The 19,223-nt window shown below is 47.8% G+C and overlaps 1 protein-coding gene across 2 annotated transcripts in view; it reads right to left on the bottom strand.

The window, feature by feature from the left end:
* Positions 1-3,898: 3,898 nt before the first annotated feature.
* Positions 3,899-19,223, bottom strand: part of DESI2 (desumoylating isopeptidase 2) — a 126,405-nt gene continuing 111,080 nt past the window's right edge. For both annotated transcript variants that reach the window (XM_033936493.1, XM_033936494.1), the window contains exon 5: positions 3,899-5,355. In XM_033936493.1, the coding sequence (XP_033792384.1) occupies positions 5,122-5,355 (234 nt within the window). In that variant the 3' untranslated portion in view covers positions 3,899-5,121. The remainder of the gene's footprint in view (positions 5,356-19,223) is intronic.

The following is a 19,223-nucleotide window of genomic DNA, read 5'->3' as shown; positions in this document are numbered from 1 at the left end:
CCACTTGGACCTGAAGGGAAGCCTCAAGGCTCCACCTTTTCTTGGGCAAACCAATAATGGAAAGTCTTCTATGATTTAGCACAGGCTGAGACCATTGTCAGAATCTTAGATTTGAGGAGAGTGGTAATGACCACTTCCGAGTACCCTTTGCATGCTAACGCTTTGTGTTCAATAGCCATGCCTTAAGAGCAAAACAATCTGGATCTTCTATGATCAATGGATCCTAGGAAAGCAGGTCCGGTTGTACTTGTAGCCTGAGACCAAGGCCCATCCAAAGATGAACCAGATCTGCATACTACGGTCTATGTAGCCAGTCTGGAGCCAACAGAATGACCTTTCCCCAATGACTCACAATCCTTTGCAGGATTCAGCCTATCATGGGCTACGGAGAAAACACATATAACAGCACACTCTGTGGCTATGGTTGAACCAGCGCATCCAGATCCATGCTTCCGGGCTCAGATCCTTGACTGCAGAACTTGTCTACTTTCTTGTTGTTTGCCATTGCCATAAGGTCGAACACTGCCTGGTAGAACAATGGCTTGCCACAAGGCCGAACAATGGTTTGGAAAGCTGAATCAGACAGCATCCACTCGCCCAAATCCAAGGTCCTTCTGCTGAGGAAATCAGCTTGGACACTGTCCACTCTTGCTACATGTGCCATTGAAAGTGCCTGAATATAATGTTCCACCCAGTTGAAGATCAAGCAGATTTCCAGACACAGATGAGCACTCTTAGCGTCCCCCTGGCAATTGCTACAGTTGTAGCCTATGTCACTGTCTGAGAAGACTCGAATTGCTTGGCTTTTCAGAGTCTTCTGCAGTTTCAGTAAGGCCAGTCAAATGGTTTTGAGCTCTAGCCTATTGACTGACCACTTTTCCAGGTTGGCTGGCCACCGCCCCTGAATTGGCTGATGATTGAAGTGAGATCCCCAGCTGTAGAGACTAGCATCCATTGTTAAAACTAACAAGGAAGCTATGCAGAGAGGCATACCCTTGGTGAAAGACTGAGGGCGGAGCCACAAGTCCAAACTGGCCCAAGCCTCTGGCATCCAAGGCAAGGATTTCTCCAGAGAGTGTCTCTGGAGACCACTGGGCTAGCAACATGTGTTGTGGCTGCCATGGATCTTAGCACTTGGAGATAGTGCCACGCTGATAGAGACAGATTGGCTAGTAAGCTTCCATCTGCATGCTTCTGGAAGATAGACATGGTCATCCACTGTGTTGGACAAGATACCTAGGTATTCCAGGGACTGTGTTGGTGACAAATGGCTATTCCCAAATTTACAATCCAACCTAGGCTCTCCAGAACTCAAGAGGACCTGAGCTACCATGTACTGCCCTTCGGCAAATGAGGGAGCCCTGATCAGCCAATCGTCTAGGTAGGGAAGCACCTATAAAGCCCATCTTTTGCAGGTGGGCCACCACCACAACTATCACCTTGGTGAAGGTGCAAGGGGCAGCAGCCAGGCCAAAGGGAGGGGTCAAGAACTGGTAATAGTTTAACAGAATATGAAAACTCAGGAACTTTCAGTGTTCCGGGAAGATGGGAATATGCAAACAGGCCTTCGTAATATCCAGAGAGGCAAGAAACTCTCCCAGAGCCATAGTTGCAATGATAGAACAAGATGTCTTCATGTGGAAACGTGGAACCCTAAATGCTGCACTGACATGATTGAGGTCTAGAATGGGTCTTCTGAAAGGCTTTCCACATCAAGTTAACAAATTCTACATTGGTAGTGGGGACTTGTTAACCAATTGTGATGTATAGTTTATATAATTGTATATGAAAAATTATACAATAAAACTTTGAAAAGAAAAATTAACAAATTCTGGGGAAAAAAGCCATACTAGGCAGTACCGAGTCTCCAAAGGATGACTCCAGCTTGCGTCTCTTGGGCTCTATGCCTTTCTGTGCAGGATGACTGCTATTCCGAGTGCCATTAAGGAATATGGACTGAACCAAGGGGCTTCCAGCTCTTTCCTCTGCCCTAGAGTGCAAAGGGGAGGCTAAGCCAGATGCTCCCCCCCCCTTCACGTGCTGTAAGGCACATGGCACAAGGGTGAGCTTAGGTACACAACTTGCACAATCCTATCAGGAATTAGGGATAGAGTCCTCAGGCTCCTTTCTCCCTATAAGTTTTGAGGCAAAACAAGGTGATTTGAAGCTTTTGGAGAAATTAAAAAAAAAAAAATTGGGAAAAATCGAAGATGGCCGCCACCAGCGTTTTGGCACCAAAAAATACTTAAAACAGTCAAACAAAAAATGAAACCAGTGATTTAGGATTTTAGAGGTGGGGAACGCATGGGAACATGCAGAAACCCTTAAAAGTCAGATTTAGAGACCCCCACCCCCTGATTTACTTCATGGGCTGCAACAGCCTTTCTCACTGTAACCTGTGCTGGCAATTTAATGCAGCCTACCTCGGCTCCAAAGTTAGCTGGATCAGGGAGAAGAGATCACTGCCTCAGAAAAAAAATCCTTCCAGTTCTAAATCTTCAGGTTGCAAACCAGACTGGCATCTGATTGAGCCTCCACCCTCGCAGACTGTGATACGCAAAAATCAAGGGGAAGGAAAAATGCAGTCGGCACACTGTAAAACATTACCAAGTCTCCAATGGATGCCTGACAGCCTGTGCTCAAACTCCTGCAAGCAGTAGGTGACCAAGCTAAACAGCCCTGAGCTCCAAAAATGCTTCTGCAGGCTGGGTAACAGGTACCACAAGAGACTGGCCTGCCAGCTGCAGACTGTAATCTACTTCTTCTCAAACCGGGAAAACTGGAGAAAATAGCTGAAAGAAAAACGACTAAAATAAAGAAAAAGTCAGAGCAGAACAGAAATATTCCTTCAGGCTCACATTCAGAAGGAAAAAACTGTAGGTGGCAGTACTCTATAAAGTAAGAGGGATACTGAAAAAAATCCCACATGGATTCCTTCTGCAAGGCTTGCAGCTATGGGGAAATTACCCACTTGTCCAGAATGATACACCTATTGCACTAGAATTTCAATTAATTTTAGGGGCCCTTTTACTAAAGGGAATTAAGCCCTTAATGTGACATTATTGTAGGGAAACAGGCTATCACGGTATTTTGCCTCTTTTCATGTGCTACTCATGAGTTGTTTGGTTTTATTTTAAATATATTTTTGTAGAAAGGCCATATCATGGGCAGAGTGGGCATTCCTGCACTATCCAGCTACTGCATTCTAAACGGTGCACTAGCTGGATAATGCAGACTTCATGTGGAAGCACTTAATTCCTCCTGAATAAAAGGCAGTAAGTGCTACTGAATTAATTTTCTTTTGTAGGTCTTGCATGTTAATGACAAGTTTCAAGTTTATATATGACTTTTATCTCATTTATCTTGTACATCAAATAAGCTGTACAGTACTGTAAAGGAATGGAAGAAAGGAAAAACTTACAAAATTTGAATAAGACTTGGTAAGAGAGGGAGGGGAACGACAACACACACAAGGATAAAAGCTGCAAACAGTAATAATAAAAAGCCCTAAAAGTATCACATTAAATTTGGGCTTAGTGTGCAAGAAAGTCCCACGATAAACCCAGATTTCAGTGCACTTTAGTAAACAGGCCCCTTAGTGATTTGTCATTTGCCAAATGGCAATGCTTGTGGGTAAAGAGTCCCAGTATGATGGTGTAAGTTACATTAGAAAAATACCTATGCTATTTGCAATAGAGATAGTCAAGTCTTTTTAAGCAGACACATTAGTATAGTTAAGGGAATTAGCTATGCATATGGGTATTTTCTACACACTACAGCAGAGCTGCCCAAGTCCAGTCCTCGAGATCTACTGGCAGGCCAGGTTTTTAGGATATCCACAATGAACATGCATGAGAGAGATTTGCCTGCACTGCTTTCTTGGTATGCAAATCTCTCTCATGCATGTTCACTGTGGATATCCTGAAAACCTGGCCTGCCAGTAGATCTCGAGGACCGGACTTGGGCAGCCCTGCACTACAGTACTCAAAGACCAACTCACACAGAGTTATTCCTGATATTTCCTCAGGCATTTCCAAACTACAACTTTAATGTAGCAAATCCACAGTATAGGATTTACATGAAATGGTAATAGTTGAGTTGTGGAGTTTTAGTGACCTCTGCCCTTACTTTCACTAAACTACAATGAATGATCTAACATTCTGTAGAACTCACTGTAGAGCAGCAAACATTCAAAACAATCGAAAAGGCAACATGCCGACTCTCTTCAATGTGCATCTTGTATTTAAATACAATATACCCTGTCACCCAATTGTGAAAAATCTTAATTGATGCTGGTTTCCATTTTATTATGAGTTTTCTTTGTTTGCTAAAGAATAGTATGATCTCCCTGTAAGCAATTGAAGGACTTATTTCCTAAACCTGCCAAGTTCACTTTTGGCAAAAAAATAAGGTAGTTTTACATGGCAAAGGATATCTGCCAGTGTAATTAATTGTGGAGCTCAAAAGGTGCGTTTGTCCTTTGCCTCCAGCAGAGTAAAAGTATGGTTTGTATATTTGCTCCACCTCTGGTGGGAAATGAAAACTTGATTTTTCTCTGATGCAACTAAAATGGCCTTAGTCAGTTTAGGAAATGAGCCCTTCAATTATACATCCTTTCTTCTCTAACACAAAATAGCCTTTGCTCTTTCTGTTAAAACAGGTGATGGTAGCTGTGCAAATGTGTCGATGTCCATCTAAATTTGGCTAAGCAGCAGTCAGCTATCTTAACTATAGCTGCACGAGGTAAAGTAAATGTTCCTGCCTTATTTAGCGGTTTTTCCCCCCTTCTGTTGGCAGGTTTTAACAAAAGACATGTAAACAATCCAAAATACTGCATACTCAAAACAAACAGATCTTGCATAAAACCGACTGTGTAAACTACAAAATTGAGTAAATTAGGTAGAAAAGTAAAGTTGGTGTCTTCTCAGTTCTTTTGTCCCACTGATTCTGCCAACTACAATATAATCCTGAGCTAGAAAATGAGGTGAGAAGGAAGTTATTTTATTTCCCACACAAGGAACGCTGCTGGAAAATCTTCTTTTAGGAACTGTTCCAGCAAGTCATTTTCTGGAGAGAATTCTCAATACTGCAGTTCTGCATATTTGATTCTCTACAGGACATTTATAGCTTTGTGTGGCGGCCAGGTCTGGGTACAGTTGTTGAAGTTGATGCTGAAGCTGCCACCGCTATATCCTCTGCCTCTTGCAGTCCATCCTGCAGCTCCTGGCTGATGCTAGATTGAAGGGCAGCAGGGGTGAGCCATTCTTTGGGTAGGCAGCTTTGGAGAAATGGTACACAAGAACTGAAATAGGCAAGACGATTCACCCAGCGAGGAATCTCTCTCCCACACAGAATCTACAAAACGAGAGAGAGGAGAAAATTACAAACTATGGGGGCAATTTTAGAACAATTGGAATATATAAAATTGTTCTATACACTCAACTAATTGCTTATATGCATAAAAGTAGGTACTCAAAGAGCACCTGCTTTCATGCATTCTACATGTAGGTGTTCCTGAAGCAGAGAATAGATGTACTTGGCAGAAGAAAAAAGATAGGCAATAAAAGAGAACATATGGAATCAAACACCAGTTAATGCTGAGTAAAAGCTAACATGATAAGAAAAATACAAGTCTCAGTATTGCAAAGATTTTTTAAAAAAACAATACAAACAAACATCAACAAAGTATCCCACACTCTTGGGAAAATCATGGATTGAGTGCCTCTTGCATATCATGAAAATTTGACAAACTATACTCCATCTGAATAAGGGAAGATAGCTCGTCATTCCCAATATACAAGCACAGTAAAGCACAGTTACTTACCGTAACAGGTGTTATCCAGGGACAGCAGGCAGCTATTCTCACTAATGGGTGACGTGATACAACGGAGCCCCGATGTGGACGCCTCACAAGCAGTCTTGCTTGAAGAAAATCAAAGTTTTGAGTCGCCCGCACCGCGCATGCGCGAGTGCCTTCCCGCCCAGCGCAGGGTGCATCTCCTCAGTTCAGATAGCTAGCAGAGAAGCCAACCCAGGGGAGGTAGGTGAGTTGTGAGAATAGCTGTCTGCAGTCCCTGGATAACACCTGTTACGGTAAGTAACTGTGCTTTATCCCAGGACAAGAAGGCAGGTATTCTCACTAATGGGTGACCTCCAAGCTAACCAAAGTGGGATGGTGGGAGAGTTGGCAACTTAGGAGAATAAATTTTGCAATACTTTTTGGCCAATCAGTCCATCCCGTCTGGAGAAAGTATCCAGACAATAGTGAGAAGTGAAGGTATGAACCGAGGACCAAGTGGCAGCCTTACAAATTTCCTCAATAGGTGTAGATCTGAGGAAAGCCACAGAAGCTGCCATTGCTTTGACCTTATGGGCTGTGACTTTACTGTGAAGAGGAAACCCAGCGTGGGCATAGCAGAAAGAGATACAAGCCGCCATCCAATTGGAGATGGTACTCTTAGAGATAGGACGTCCCAACTTGTTCGGATCAAAAGAGACAAAAAGTTGAGGAGCAGTTCTGTGCGATTTGGTGCGTTCCAAGTAGAATGCCAAAGCACGTTTACAGTCCAGAGTATGAAGAGCTGATTCTCCAGGATGAGAAAGCAATGTTACTTACCGTAACAGTTGTTATCCAGGGACAGCAGGCAGCTATTCTCACTAGTGGGTGATGTCATCAGACAGAGCCCCGGTACGGACGTCTCACAAGCACGTGTTGCTTGTAGAAACTTAAAGTTTCTAGATGCCCGCACCGCGCATGCGCCGGTGCCTTCCTACCCGGAGATCCGGGCGTGTCTCCTCAGTTCAGGTAGCTAGCCTGAGAAGCCAACCCAGGGGAGGTGGGTGGGACGTGAGAATAGCTGCCTGCTGTCCCTGGATAACAACTGTTACGGTAAGTAACATTGCTTTATCCCAGGACAAGCAGGCAGGTATTCTCACTAGTGGGTGACCTCCAAGCTAACCTCAGTGGGATGGAGGGGGAGTTGGCGACTTAAGAGAATAAATTTTTCAATACTGTTTGGCCAAACTGTCCATCCCGTCTGGAGAGGGTATCCAGACAATAATGTGAGGTGAATGTGTGAACCGAGGACCAGGTGGCAGCCTTGCAAATTTCCTCGATTGGTGTTGATCTGAGGAATGCTACTGAGGCTGCCATTGCTCTGACCTTATGGGCTGTGACCTTACGAGGAAGTGATAATCCAGCCTGGGCATAGCAGAAAGAGATACAAGCCGCCATCCAATTAGAGATGGTGCGCTTTGATACGGGTCTTCCCAACTTGTTAGGATCGAAGGAGACAAAAAGTTGAGGAGTGGTTCTGTGTGGCTTGGTGCGATCCAGGTAGAAAGCCAAGGCACGTTTGCAGTCTAGAGTGTGAAGGGCCGATTCTCCGTGGTGAGAATGAGGCTTAGGGAAGAATACTGGAAGTACAATGGATTGGTTGAGATGAAATTCGGAGACCACCTTAGGCAGGAATTTCGGGTGAGTGCGGAGGACCACCTTGTCATGGTGGAATACTGTGAATGGTGGGTCCGCCATCAATGCCTGGAGTTCGCTGACTCTGCGAGCGGACGTAAGGGCTACAAGGAAAAGCACTTTCCAGGTGAGATACTTCAGAGGGGCCCTGTTGAGTGGTTCAAACGGGGGCTTCATGAGGTGGGAAAGGACTACATTGAGGTCCCAAACTACTGGGGGTGGTTTGAGAGGAGGGTTAACATGGAAGAGTCCTTTCATAAATCTGGCGACCACCGGATGGGCCGAGAGGGGTTTCCCTTGTAGAGGCTGGTGGAACGCCGCAATAGCGCTCAGGTGGACTCGTATGGATGTGGACTTGAGCCCAGATTGAGATAGGTGTAGGAGATAGTCCAGCACGGAGGATAAGGAAGCTCGCTGAGGTTCCTTTGACTTAGAAACGCACCATGAGGAGAATCTGGTCCATTTCTGGGAGTAGCATTGTCGAGTGGCGGGCTTCCTGGAAGCTTCCAAGACCTCCCTCACTTCTTGTGAGAATTGGTGAGGGGTTACGTTGAGAGGAACCAAGCTGTCAGGTGGAGAGACTGCAGGTTGGGATGAAGTAGTGATCCTTGATGTTGAGTAAGTAGTGAAGGAAACACTGGAAGTGGTACTGGTTCCCTGCTGCTGAGTTGAAGTAGGAGGGAGAACCAAGGTTGTCAGGGCCACCGAGGAGCTATTAGAATCATGGTGGCCCGTTCGAGTTTCAGCTTGACCAGGGTCTTCTGGATCAGCGGGAATGGTGGGAACGCATATAGAAATCGTTTCCCCCAGTTCAGTAGAAAAGCATCTGCCTCGAGGCGATGAGGAGTGTAGATCCTGGAGCAAAACTGAGGCAGTTTGGCGTTGTGGGGAGCCGCAAAGAGGTCTATCTGAGGCGTCCCCCATTGCGTGAAGATTTGGTGAAGGGGGTTGGAATGGAGAGTCCATTCGTGCGGTTGTAGCAGACGGCTTAGTTTGTCTGCTAGGACGTTGTTCTCCCCCTGGATGTATACTGCTCTGAGTAGGGCGTTGTGGCGCACCGCCCAGTCCCAGACTCGTAGAGCTTCCTGGCAAAGGAGGGCCGAGCCCGTGCCTCCTTGCTTGTTGATATAATACATGGCGGCCTGATTGTCTGTGCGAATGAGGATTACCATGTCGTGGAGTCGGTGTTGGAAAGCTTGGAGCGCATTGAAGATGGCTCTGAGTTCCAATAGATTGATTTGGTGTAGTCTTTCCGCACTGGTCCAGAATCCTTGGGTGCGGAGACCCTCCAGGTGGGCCCCCCATACGTAATTCGACGAATCGGTTGTGAGAACTTTCTGATGGGGGGGAGAGTGCATCAGCAAACCTCTGGATAGATTCGAAGAGGTCATCCACCAAAGTAGAGACTGCCGAAGAGCAGGTGTGACTACTATGCGTTTGGACAGTGGATCGAATGTCTGATTCCACTGTGATGCCAGGGTCCACTGGGGGATCCTGAGGTGGAGTCTGGCAAAGGGTGTCACGTGTACTGTGGAGGCCATATGGCCCAGGAGCACCATCAGTTGTCTCGCCGGTAGGGTTTGGCGAGTAGCCACCGACTGGCAGAGATGAAGAAGGGACTCCATGCGTTGCCGGGGCAGGAATGCTCGGAGTCGGGTGGTGTCCAGGACCGCTCCGATGAAGGGGAGGGACTGGGTGGGTTGTAGATGAGACTTGGAGAAGTTGATCTCGAAGCCTAAATTCTGGAGGAAGTAGGTTGTAGCCAAGGCCGCCGAAGTGACCTCTGGGGCTGACGGGGCCTTGATGAGCCAGTCGTCGAGGTATGGAAATACCTGTAGACCCCTGTCCCGGAGTGCTGCGGCCACTACCACCAGGCACTTTGTGAAGACTCTGGGGGATGAAGATAGGCCGAATGGTAGCACTCGATACTGTAGGTGCAGATTTCCCACCCGAAATCTGAGGAACTTTCGGGAGGCCGGGTGAATGGGGATGTGAGTGTAGGCCTCCTTGAGATCCAGGGAGCATAACCAGTCGTTCTGCTCGAGGAGGGGGTATAGAGAAGCCAAAGTCAACATGCGGAACTTCTCTTTGACCAGGAACTTGTTGAGGGCCCGAAGGTCTAAAATGGGTCACAGGTCGCCCGTTTTCTTCGGGACGAGGAAGTACCGGGAGTAAAACCCTCGGTTCAATTGGTCTGACAGGACCGGCTCGACAGCCCGAAGCTGAAGTAAGGTTTGGACTTCCTGAAGAAGAAGGGCGGTCTGCGTCGAGCTTGAAGGATACTCTCTTGGAGGATGGTCCGGGGGGACCCGGTGGAATTGAAGAGAGTATCCTTCTCTTATGATGGAGAGGACCCATAGGTCCGTGGTTATGGCCTCCCATCGGTGGTAAAAAAGATGGAGGCGGCCCCCTATGGGAGAGGCCGAGGTTATGCTCCCGGGAGGGGCGTCAAAAGGACTGGGGAGCCTTAGGTACAGCCGGTGGCTGAAGTTTTTGCTGAGACTTCTGGGGAGGTTGTCTCTTCGCAGGCTGTCTCGCAGCAGGCGTTTGTCTGGGCATGTAACGCCGCTGGTAAATCAGGGGTGGCCTGGATGGTCGGGACTGTTGAGGTTTGGGTTTGGGCCGTAGGATGGATTGAAAGGATTTTTCATGATCCGACAGCTTCTTGGTAACAGTTTCGATAGACTCATTGAACAGGTCAGCTCCAGCGCATGGTACGTTGGCGAGTCTGTCCTGTAGGTTGGGATCCATATCGATAGTACGGAGCCATGCCAGGCGACGCATGGCTACCGCGCTTGCGGCGGCGCGTGCCGAGAGTTCGAATGCATCGAAGGAGGATTGCATCAGCTGGAGGCGTAATTGGGAGAGGGAGGCTACCACTTCCTCGAACTCGAATCGAGCTTGGTTGTCTATGAACGGAGTGAACTTGCGGAGCACCGGCAAGAAGAACTCCAGATAGGAAGAGAAAAAGAAGTTGTAGTTTAGCACCCGTGACGCCATCATGGAGTTTTGGTAGAATTTTCTACCAAATTTGTCCATCGTTCTCCCCTCTCGGCCCGGCGGTACAGAGGCGTAGACCTGGGAGGGGTGAGAGCGTTTAAGGGAGGACTCGACCAGTAGGGATTGGTGGGAGAGTTGAGGGCCCTCGAACCCTTTATGGTGCACGATGCGGTATCGAGCATCGAGTTTGCTGGGGATCGCCGTATGGAATACGGCGTTTCGAAGCACTGCATGAAGGTCTGGTCCAATAATTTGTGCAAGGGGAGCCGAAGCGACTCCGTTGGAGGGTTAGGTAAATGCATGGTGTCCAGATACTCTTTGGAGTATCTGGAGCCCGTGTCAAGGGTCACATCCAGATCATCCGCCATTTGTCGGAGGAATGATGAGAAGGACAATTGTTCCGCCAGCGTCGGTCTGTGGGACGGGCTGGAGGATGATGAGGCCTCCAGGTCCGTGGACATCGGGGAGTGACAAGGAGAATCGGGCACCGGTGTCTCCTCGTACTCCGGGCCCCTCGGAGGGGACACCTCTGATGAGGAGTATCCCCTACGTTGCAGTTTTTTCTGCGGTGACACTTCCGAATGGCGTGAGGAGTGCCAGGATGAGTGTCTCGATCGGTGCCCGTCTCGGTGGCGGGACGGGGATCGGGATCGTCTGTGCATCGCATGGTCTCCCGAGGCCCCCCCAGGGCTGGAAGCGGTGGATCGTAACTGGGTTTGCGATGCGGGTTCTTGCGATGCTACCCAAGTCTGGTAAGGAGTACGGAAGAACTCTTCCTGACTATGCCCAGGGCTTCGAGTATCGATCGGAGGTCTGGTCCCATGTTGGCGCGGAGGCGTAATGGGTTCTAATGGCGGCATATCGGTAAGCGAGGCTTGCCGCGTGGGCATCGCCGCCCTCCCCCGTTCGTCCTCGTCGGTTGTCGAGGTCGAACGGTGTGGGGGAGGGGGAGGGGGCGGGCCGCCCCTTTGGATCGGTACCGGGAGGTCACCCTGTATGGCAGCGATGAGCCCGGGTCCGATGGTCTGCATGAGCTCAACGAATTGAGCTTCCAGCACGGACCGTAGCGAAGCCGATAAGGAGGGATCCGCACCGAAAGGGGGTCCTCCTGCACGGACATCGCGCTCCTTCGAGGCCGAGTGCTTCTGCTTAGTAGCTTTCGGCACTTTGATGACCATTGGTGGCACTGTGGAAGGAAGAGGTACCTGAACCGAGGAGACCGGGGCAGGCACCGACGTCGAGCTCGTGGATGGTGTCGGGGTGAGCGATGCCGGTTTCACCACGCTCGATGCAGGAGGGGTCGATGCCGGTTTTGCCCGAACCGGGGAGGTATCGGATGAAGTGGAGGCTGAGGGATCCTTAGCTGCGTCCATCTTGAACATCGATTCCCACAATAGGCAACGCCGCTTGAATGAGCGTGCCGTAAGGGTAGAGCAAGGCCTGCACGATTTCGGAATGTGGTCAGGGCCCAAACACTGCAAACAGCGCCAGTGAGGGTCCGTGAGTGAAATCGCGCGTTGGCACTTGCTGCACTTTTTAAAACCGGTGATTGGCCGGGACATAGGCCGGAAAATCTCCGCCGCGAGGTCGAAGCCAGTGGGCCTGAGCCACGTGGCCGGCCCGTTCGACCCGCCGGAGGAAATAATCTTCTTTTTTTTTTTTTTTACGAAAAGAAAAGAACTGTTAACTGTAATTAAAAGAAAGCGAAAACGCGGACAAGGAAGGCAAATTTAACTGAATTCAGCTAGCGCATGATGAAGTTGAACTTCTCAGCTCCGCGGAAAAGAAAGAACTGAGGAGACACGCCCGGATCTCCGGGTAGGAAGGCACCGGCGCATGCGCGGTGCGGGCATCTAGAAACTTTAAGTTTCTACAAGCAACACGTGCTTGTGAGACGTCCGTACCGGGGCTCTGTCTGATGACATCACCCACTAGTGAGAATACCTGCCTGCTTGTCCTGGGATAATGAGGCTTTGGAAAAAACACTGGAAGTACAATAGATTGGTTGAGATGAAACTCCGAGACTACTTTAGGAAGGAATTTCGGATGAGTGCAAAGAACCACCTTGTCATGATGGAACATGGTAAAAGGCGGATCCGCAACCAACGCTTGAAACTCACTAACTCGCCGAGCAGAAGTGAGGCCAATGAGAAACACCACCTTCCAAGTGAGATACTTCAGATGAGCCTTGTCCATTGGTTCAAATGGAGGTTTCATCAGCTGAGCAAGAACAATATTGAGGTCCCAAACCACTGGAGGTGGTTTGAGAGGAGGATTGACATTGAAAAGTCCTTTCATGAATTTGGAAACCACAGGATGAGCAGAGAGAGGTTTCCCTTCAACAGGCTGATGGAAAGCAGCAATTGCACTAAGATGGACTCGTATCGATGTAGACTTGAGGTCAGAATGAGAAAGGTGCAAAAGATAGTCCAAAACTGAAGACAAGGAGGAATGTTGAGGCTCCTTGTGATGAAAAAAGCACCAAGTAGAAAATCTAGTCCATTTTTGGTGATAGCATTGTCTAGTAGTAGGCTTCCGTGAAGCTTCCAAAACATCCTTCACCGATTAAGAAAACTGAAGAGGGGCTAAGTTGAGGAACCAAGCTGTCAGGTGTAGAGACTGCAGGTTGGGATGAAGCAGAAATCCCTGATGCTGCATAAGCAGAGAGGGAAAAACTGGTAGAAGGTAGGGCTCCCTGCAGCTGAGTTGAAGAAGAAGGGAATACCAGGGTTGTCTGGGCCACCGAGGAGCAACCAGAATCATGGTGGTTTGGTCGGACTTCAGCTTGACCAGCGTCTTTTGAATTAGAGGAAACGGAGGAAACGCATATAGAAAGAGATTCGTCCAGTCCAGAAGAAAAGCATCTGCCTCGAAGCAATGAGGAGTGTAGATCCTGGAGCATAACTGAGGCAGTTTGTAGTTGTGGGGGGCTGCAAAGAGGTCTATCTGAGGCGTTCCCCACAGAGAGAGTGATGAAGGGGCGTGGAATGGAGAGTCCATTCGTGAGGCTGTAGAAGACGACTCAAGTTGTACGCCAAGGCATTGTCTGCCCCCTGAATGTAGACAGCTTTGAGGAAGGTGTTGTGGCGAATTTCCCAATCCCAAACTTTCAGAGCTTCCTGACAGAGAGAGGCAGATCTCGTGCCTCCCTGTTTGTTGACTTAATACATTGCGACTTGATTGTCCGTGCGAATGAGGACTACACGGTCATGAAGCAGATGCTGAAAAGCATTGAGAGAATTGAAAATCGCCCTGAGTTCCAAGAGATTGATGTGACACTGTCAATCCGTACTGGTCCAATAGCCTTGAGTACGGAGACCATTGAGATGAGCCCCCCAAGCATAAGTTGAAGAATCGGTCATGAGAACCTTCTGATGAGGGAGCGTGTGAAAAAGCAAGCAAGCAAGCGAGCGAAGAGACTGCGTCAGTGCAGGAGTGACCTGGATGTATCGAGTCAGAGGGTCGAAAACCTGCGTCCATTGAGATGCCAGGGTCCACTGAGGAATTCTGAGGTGAAGTCTGGCAAAAGGAGTTACGTGCACTGTAGAAGCCATGTAGATGACATTGCAGCTATCAACAATAAACTTGTAATAATAAAAAACTGGCTCAACACAAATAAATTGGCATTAAATCTCAATAAAACGAAGTCACTGCTCTTTTCTTGGAAAAGAGATACAATATTAAGCTCTCCAATTTCCATTAACAACACTGAATTAGAACTGGTTACCACTATAAAAATTTTAGGCGTTTTGATAGATGATAAACTTACATATCATGACTATATTAGCAATATTGTTAAAACATGTTTTTATAAACTACGATTAATTTGCTCACTCGTCAAATTCTTACAGCCTGAATCTATTAATATTCTAATTCACTCCTTAATAATATCTAAAATAGACTACTGTAACTCTCTCCTTCTTAACGTTACTCAAAAAGAAAAAAGAAGGCTGCAATTGATACAAAATACTGCCGTGAAATTGATCTACAATGCAAAAAAATATGATCATGTTACCCCCCTGTTGATTAAATCCCATTGGCTTCCGGTAAGCCATCGTATTACTTTTAAATTACTGCTTTTAGTTTTTAAAGCCTTAAGTTTTAATGAACCCCAATTCATCAACAGGTGGCTAATCCCTTATAGCACGACACGATCTCTCCGCTCGACCTCTTACAATCTTCTCTCCGTTCCCTCAATGAAAGTTATAGGAATCAGACGGCACGATATGTTTTCAGTTATGGCCCCCCATTCATGGAATCTCTTACCCCAATATATTAGAGAACTAAAAGTTTTAACCTTATTTAAAAAAAACATTTCTTTTTAAAGATGCTTATGACTCCTAGTATATTAATTATCGATTTTTTTTAAGCAGCTAAAATTACCCTCCTTTTTTGTTCTTCCCTTTTATGTTTTTTCCTCTCTCCTATCCAAACATTGTAACTTTTTCCCCACTTACCCTCACAATTCTTGTAAGTTTTAACCCATAAAAATTATTTTAAATGTACGTGTTTTGTATGTTAAGTTTTAACTCATAACAAAAGTTATTTTATATGTTAACACTAACATTTTATTTGTATATTTTATTATGTTGTACATCGCCTAGCAATTTAAATAGGCGATTCATCAAGAACAAATAAACTTGAACTTGACCCAGAAGAACCATCATGTGTCTCGCCGAGATGGACGGGCGAGAGGAGACCAAATGACAAAGACGGAAAAGAGCTTCCAGACGTTGCTGAGGAAGGAACGCTGAGTTGTATAGTATCCAGAACAGCTCCGATGAATGGAACAGTCTAAGAAGGTTGGAGATGGAATTTCGGAAAGTTGATTTCAAATCCCAGACTCTGCAGGAACCAGATAGTTCGCTGGGTCGCTAGGACGACTCCCCGAGACGTGGAATCCTTGATGAGCCAGTCGTCCAGGTAGGGAAGCACCTGTAGACCATGGTTCTTGAGCGCAGCGGCCACCACCACCAGATACTTGGTGAAGACTCTGGGCGACAAGGCCAGGCCAAAAGGGAGCACTCAGTATTGAAAATGAAGACTCCCCACCCCAAATCTGAGGTATGGACGGGAATATGTGTGTAGGCCTCCTTGAGATTCAGAGAGCATAACCAGTCATTCTGCTTGAGGAGGGGATACAGGGATGCTAGGGTCAACATGCAAAATTTTTCTCTGACTAGAAATTTGTTGAGCACCCTGAGATCCAAAATAGGACGCAGATCGCCCGTCTTCTTTGGAACAAGGAAGTACCGGGAGTAAAAACCCTTGCTCTGTTGAGCCAAAGGAATGGGCTCGATAGCCAGAAGCTGAAGCAAAGCTTGAGCTTCCTGAAGAAGGGCAGTCTGGGTCGAGTTGGAAGGATACTCTCTTGGAGGATGTTCCGGAGGAACTTGGTAGAACTGAAGAGAATATCCCTCCCTGACGATGGAAAGGACCCAGAGGTAGGTGGTATTAGTCATCCATCGGTGGTAAAAATGATGGAGACGACCTCCGATAGGGGGAAAACCAGAAAAAGGCAGAACGACTGAGGTTATGCTTTGGATGAGACAGTCAAAAAGGCTGAGGAGCCTTGGGTACAGCAGGTGACGGAGGCTTCTGCTGCTTCTGAGGATGTTGTCTCTTGACAGGCTGACGGATAGCAGAAGCCTGTTTTGGTGGAAAACGCCGTTGGTAAATCAGAGTCAGGCGTGAAGGACGAGGAGGAGCTGGCTTCGGTTTAGGACGGAGAATAGATTGAAAGGACTTCTCATGGTCCGAAAGCTTCTTGGTGGCAGCCTCAATAGACTCAAAGAGGTCAGTGCCAACACAAGGGACATTAGCCAGCCGGTCCTGCAGATTTGGGTCCATATCGATGGTACGGAGCCACGCCAGACGTCACAAAGCCACTGAGCAAGCAGTAGCCCAAGCAGATAGTTCAAAGGCATCGTAGGAAGACTGAAGAAGTTGCAGTTGAAGCTGGGACAAGGATGCTAGGACTTCCTGGTACTCAAAGTGTGCCCGAGAATCCAAATAGGGCATGAACTTGGGAAGGATGGACAGACAAAACTCAAAATAGGTGATGAAATGAAAATTGTAATTGAGAACTCTGGAGGTCATCAAGGAGTTCTAGTGAATACGACGACCAAACCTGTCCATCGTTTTGCCCTCTCTGCCCGGGGGAACAGTGGCATAGACTTGAGAAGGGTGAGAACGCTTCAAAGAAGATTCCACCAGAAGGGATTGATGAGACAATTGAGCACTGTCAAATCCCTTGTGATGGACAGTCCTGTATCTGGAATCCAATTTCCCTGGAACAGCTGGAATAGAATAAGGTGTTTCCCGATCCTGATCCAAAAGCTTGTGGAGAGGAAGCTTGAGGGATTCCGCAGGAGTCTGAGGGAGATGCATGGTCTCGAGATACTCCTTAGAAAATTTGGACCCAGTGTCCAGCTGAATATCCAAATCAGCTGCCATCTGACGTAGAAAAGCCAAAGCCTGGCCCCGAGAGGGACTCGAGAATGTTGAGGCAGCCTGATCCAATGAAGACAGGGATCTGGAAGGAGAAAAAGGCCCGGCCGGGTCCTCGAGATCCGGGAGTGGAAGAGTCGAGGTAGATAGTGGGAAATACTGAAGAAAAGGCTGCTTCCGATGAGGCGAGGCATGCCTGGATGAATGCCTCGAAGAATGCCTCGAGGGATGATGCGAGCTGTGCCTCAAAGCAAGTCTCGACACTCGAGGAGAGTGTGTCCTCGTCGAAGCCCCCAGAGAATTGATGGGGCTGGAGGCTGTGGAACGAAGGAACAGTGGTTGGGTTGAAGAACCTCGAGGCACTCGCAAAGACTCTGCTCCTTGCATCGAGTGAATAGGTTCCAACGGAGGCATGGGCAAAGAATTGACTCCTTGCGATGCATGCATCGATGCCAGACCAGACACTCGCAGAGACTCTGCTCCCGGTAGAAAGTGTGCGTATGACTGAGGCATAGGAGGCGTCTCGACCTCGCGGGAGACCTCCGTATGCCCAGGCTGAATTTGAGAGAGAAGCTTCGGCCCCATAGTGGTAAAGAGCTAGATGAATTGCTTCTCCAATAAGGTCTGGAATGAAGCCGGCAAGGATGGATCCGCGACTCCAATGGGACCACCTGCACGGGCTTCGTGCTCCCTTGAGGCAGTGTGAGAGTGCTTGGACTTAGAAGCCTTGGGCACTTTAAGCACCACCAGGGGAATGGGCTGCTGTGCTATCTGACCTGAAGAGACAGAGGAAGGCACCGCAGCCTGCGTTGAAGACAGAGCCGGTACAAACGAAGCAGGTTTGATGAGGCTCAGAGTAGAAGATGTGGAAGCCTGGAGAGCCTCGGGTGAGGCCGATGGTGAAGCACCCTTCGATGACGAAAGCTCCATCGAAGACTCCATGTTGAAAAGCTGCTCCCACAATATGCAACAACGCTTGAAAGCACGGGCAGTAAGTGTTGAACAAGGCCGGCACGATTTCGGGAGGTGTTGAGGCCCAAGACACCGAAGACAGCGTCAATGAGGGTCCGTCAGGGAAATCACGCACTGCACTTGGAACACTTCTTAAAACCGGTTGCAGGCCAGGACATAGGCCGAAAAAGCTCCACCGCAAGATTGAAGCCGCAGGACTGCGGCCATGTGGCCTGCCCGGTCGAACGGACGGAAGAAAAAAATTTTTTTTTTTTTTTTTAAACAAGAAAGAACGACGAAAATCAGCGCTTCTGAGAAAAATAACCCAAAACCGCAGACCTAAAGAAGGCACAAGTGAAAGCACTTCACGCAGAGAGTCGAAGACTGACTTCTCGGCTCCGCAGCAAAGAACTGAGGAGACGCGCCCTGCGCTGGGCAGGAAGGCACGCGCGCATGCGCGTTGCGTGCGACTCGAAACTTCGAGTTTCTTCAAGCAAGACTGCTTGTGAGGCGTCCGCATCGGGACTCCGTTGGATCACGTCATCCATTAGTGAGAATACCTGCCTGCTTGTCCTGGGATAAAGAATACTCCAAGAAGAATCCCATTGTGCCATTAAATCCTATCAATGGGATATGCACTATGTGGCATTAAATCCTATCAATGGGATTCAGCCTTTATTCTAGAGGTATAAATTACCCTCAGATAAAATCCTCCACAACTAGGTATGATAATCTGTATAGGTCCTGTGTTCATCATTTGATGGAAGAACTGAGTAGTGAAGAGTTTATCAGATGTTATCTGATTTTTGGGGCTGGACAAGTATCATATATATTCAATTATAAACAGAGATATTTGGACCAAAAAAATGGGAGTCTACGTTTATATTTGAGTCAACTACCATAGTTTAAAAAAAAAAAAAAATCCAAATTTAAGCTTACCGGGCTGTGGGGCAGGCCCGACATGCAAGGTAGGCAGCTGATTCCTCCCGCCAGTGGCTGTGGTCATCCTTCGGTGTTTTGCTGGCTGCTGTGAGGAGGGGGGAGTGATGATTCGGTGGCGCATCCGGATTTTGAGCAGCCCTGCCTTTGATGTTGTCTCAGTCCTGCTAAACCGTCTAACAATAACTAATCTAGACACCGCAGGGGCCTTCCCTCTTGCCAAATCGCTAAAGGCTCTGCCAGATTCGATCTTGCCCCCCTCTGAAGTTACTTCCTGATTTTGAGGGGTTGGATCGAGACTAGAAGAGCCTATAGAGATTTAGCAAGAGGGATGGCCTTATGGCATCTGACTTCGTTATTGCCAGCCAGTTTAGCAGGATTGAGACAGGACCGAAGGTAGGGCTGCTCACAA

This window comes from Geotrypetes seraphini, chromosome 3, assembly GCF_902459505.1.
Source record: "Geotrypetes seraphini chromosome 3, aGeoSer1.1, whole genome shotgun sequence".
Lineage (NCBI taxonomy): Eukaryota > Metazoa > Chordata > Amphibia > Gymnophiona > Dermophiidae > Geotrypetes > Geotrypetes seraphini.
Note: the sequence above shows the minus strand (reverse complement) of the source record. Positions and strands in the feature narration are given on the sequence as shown.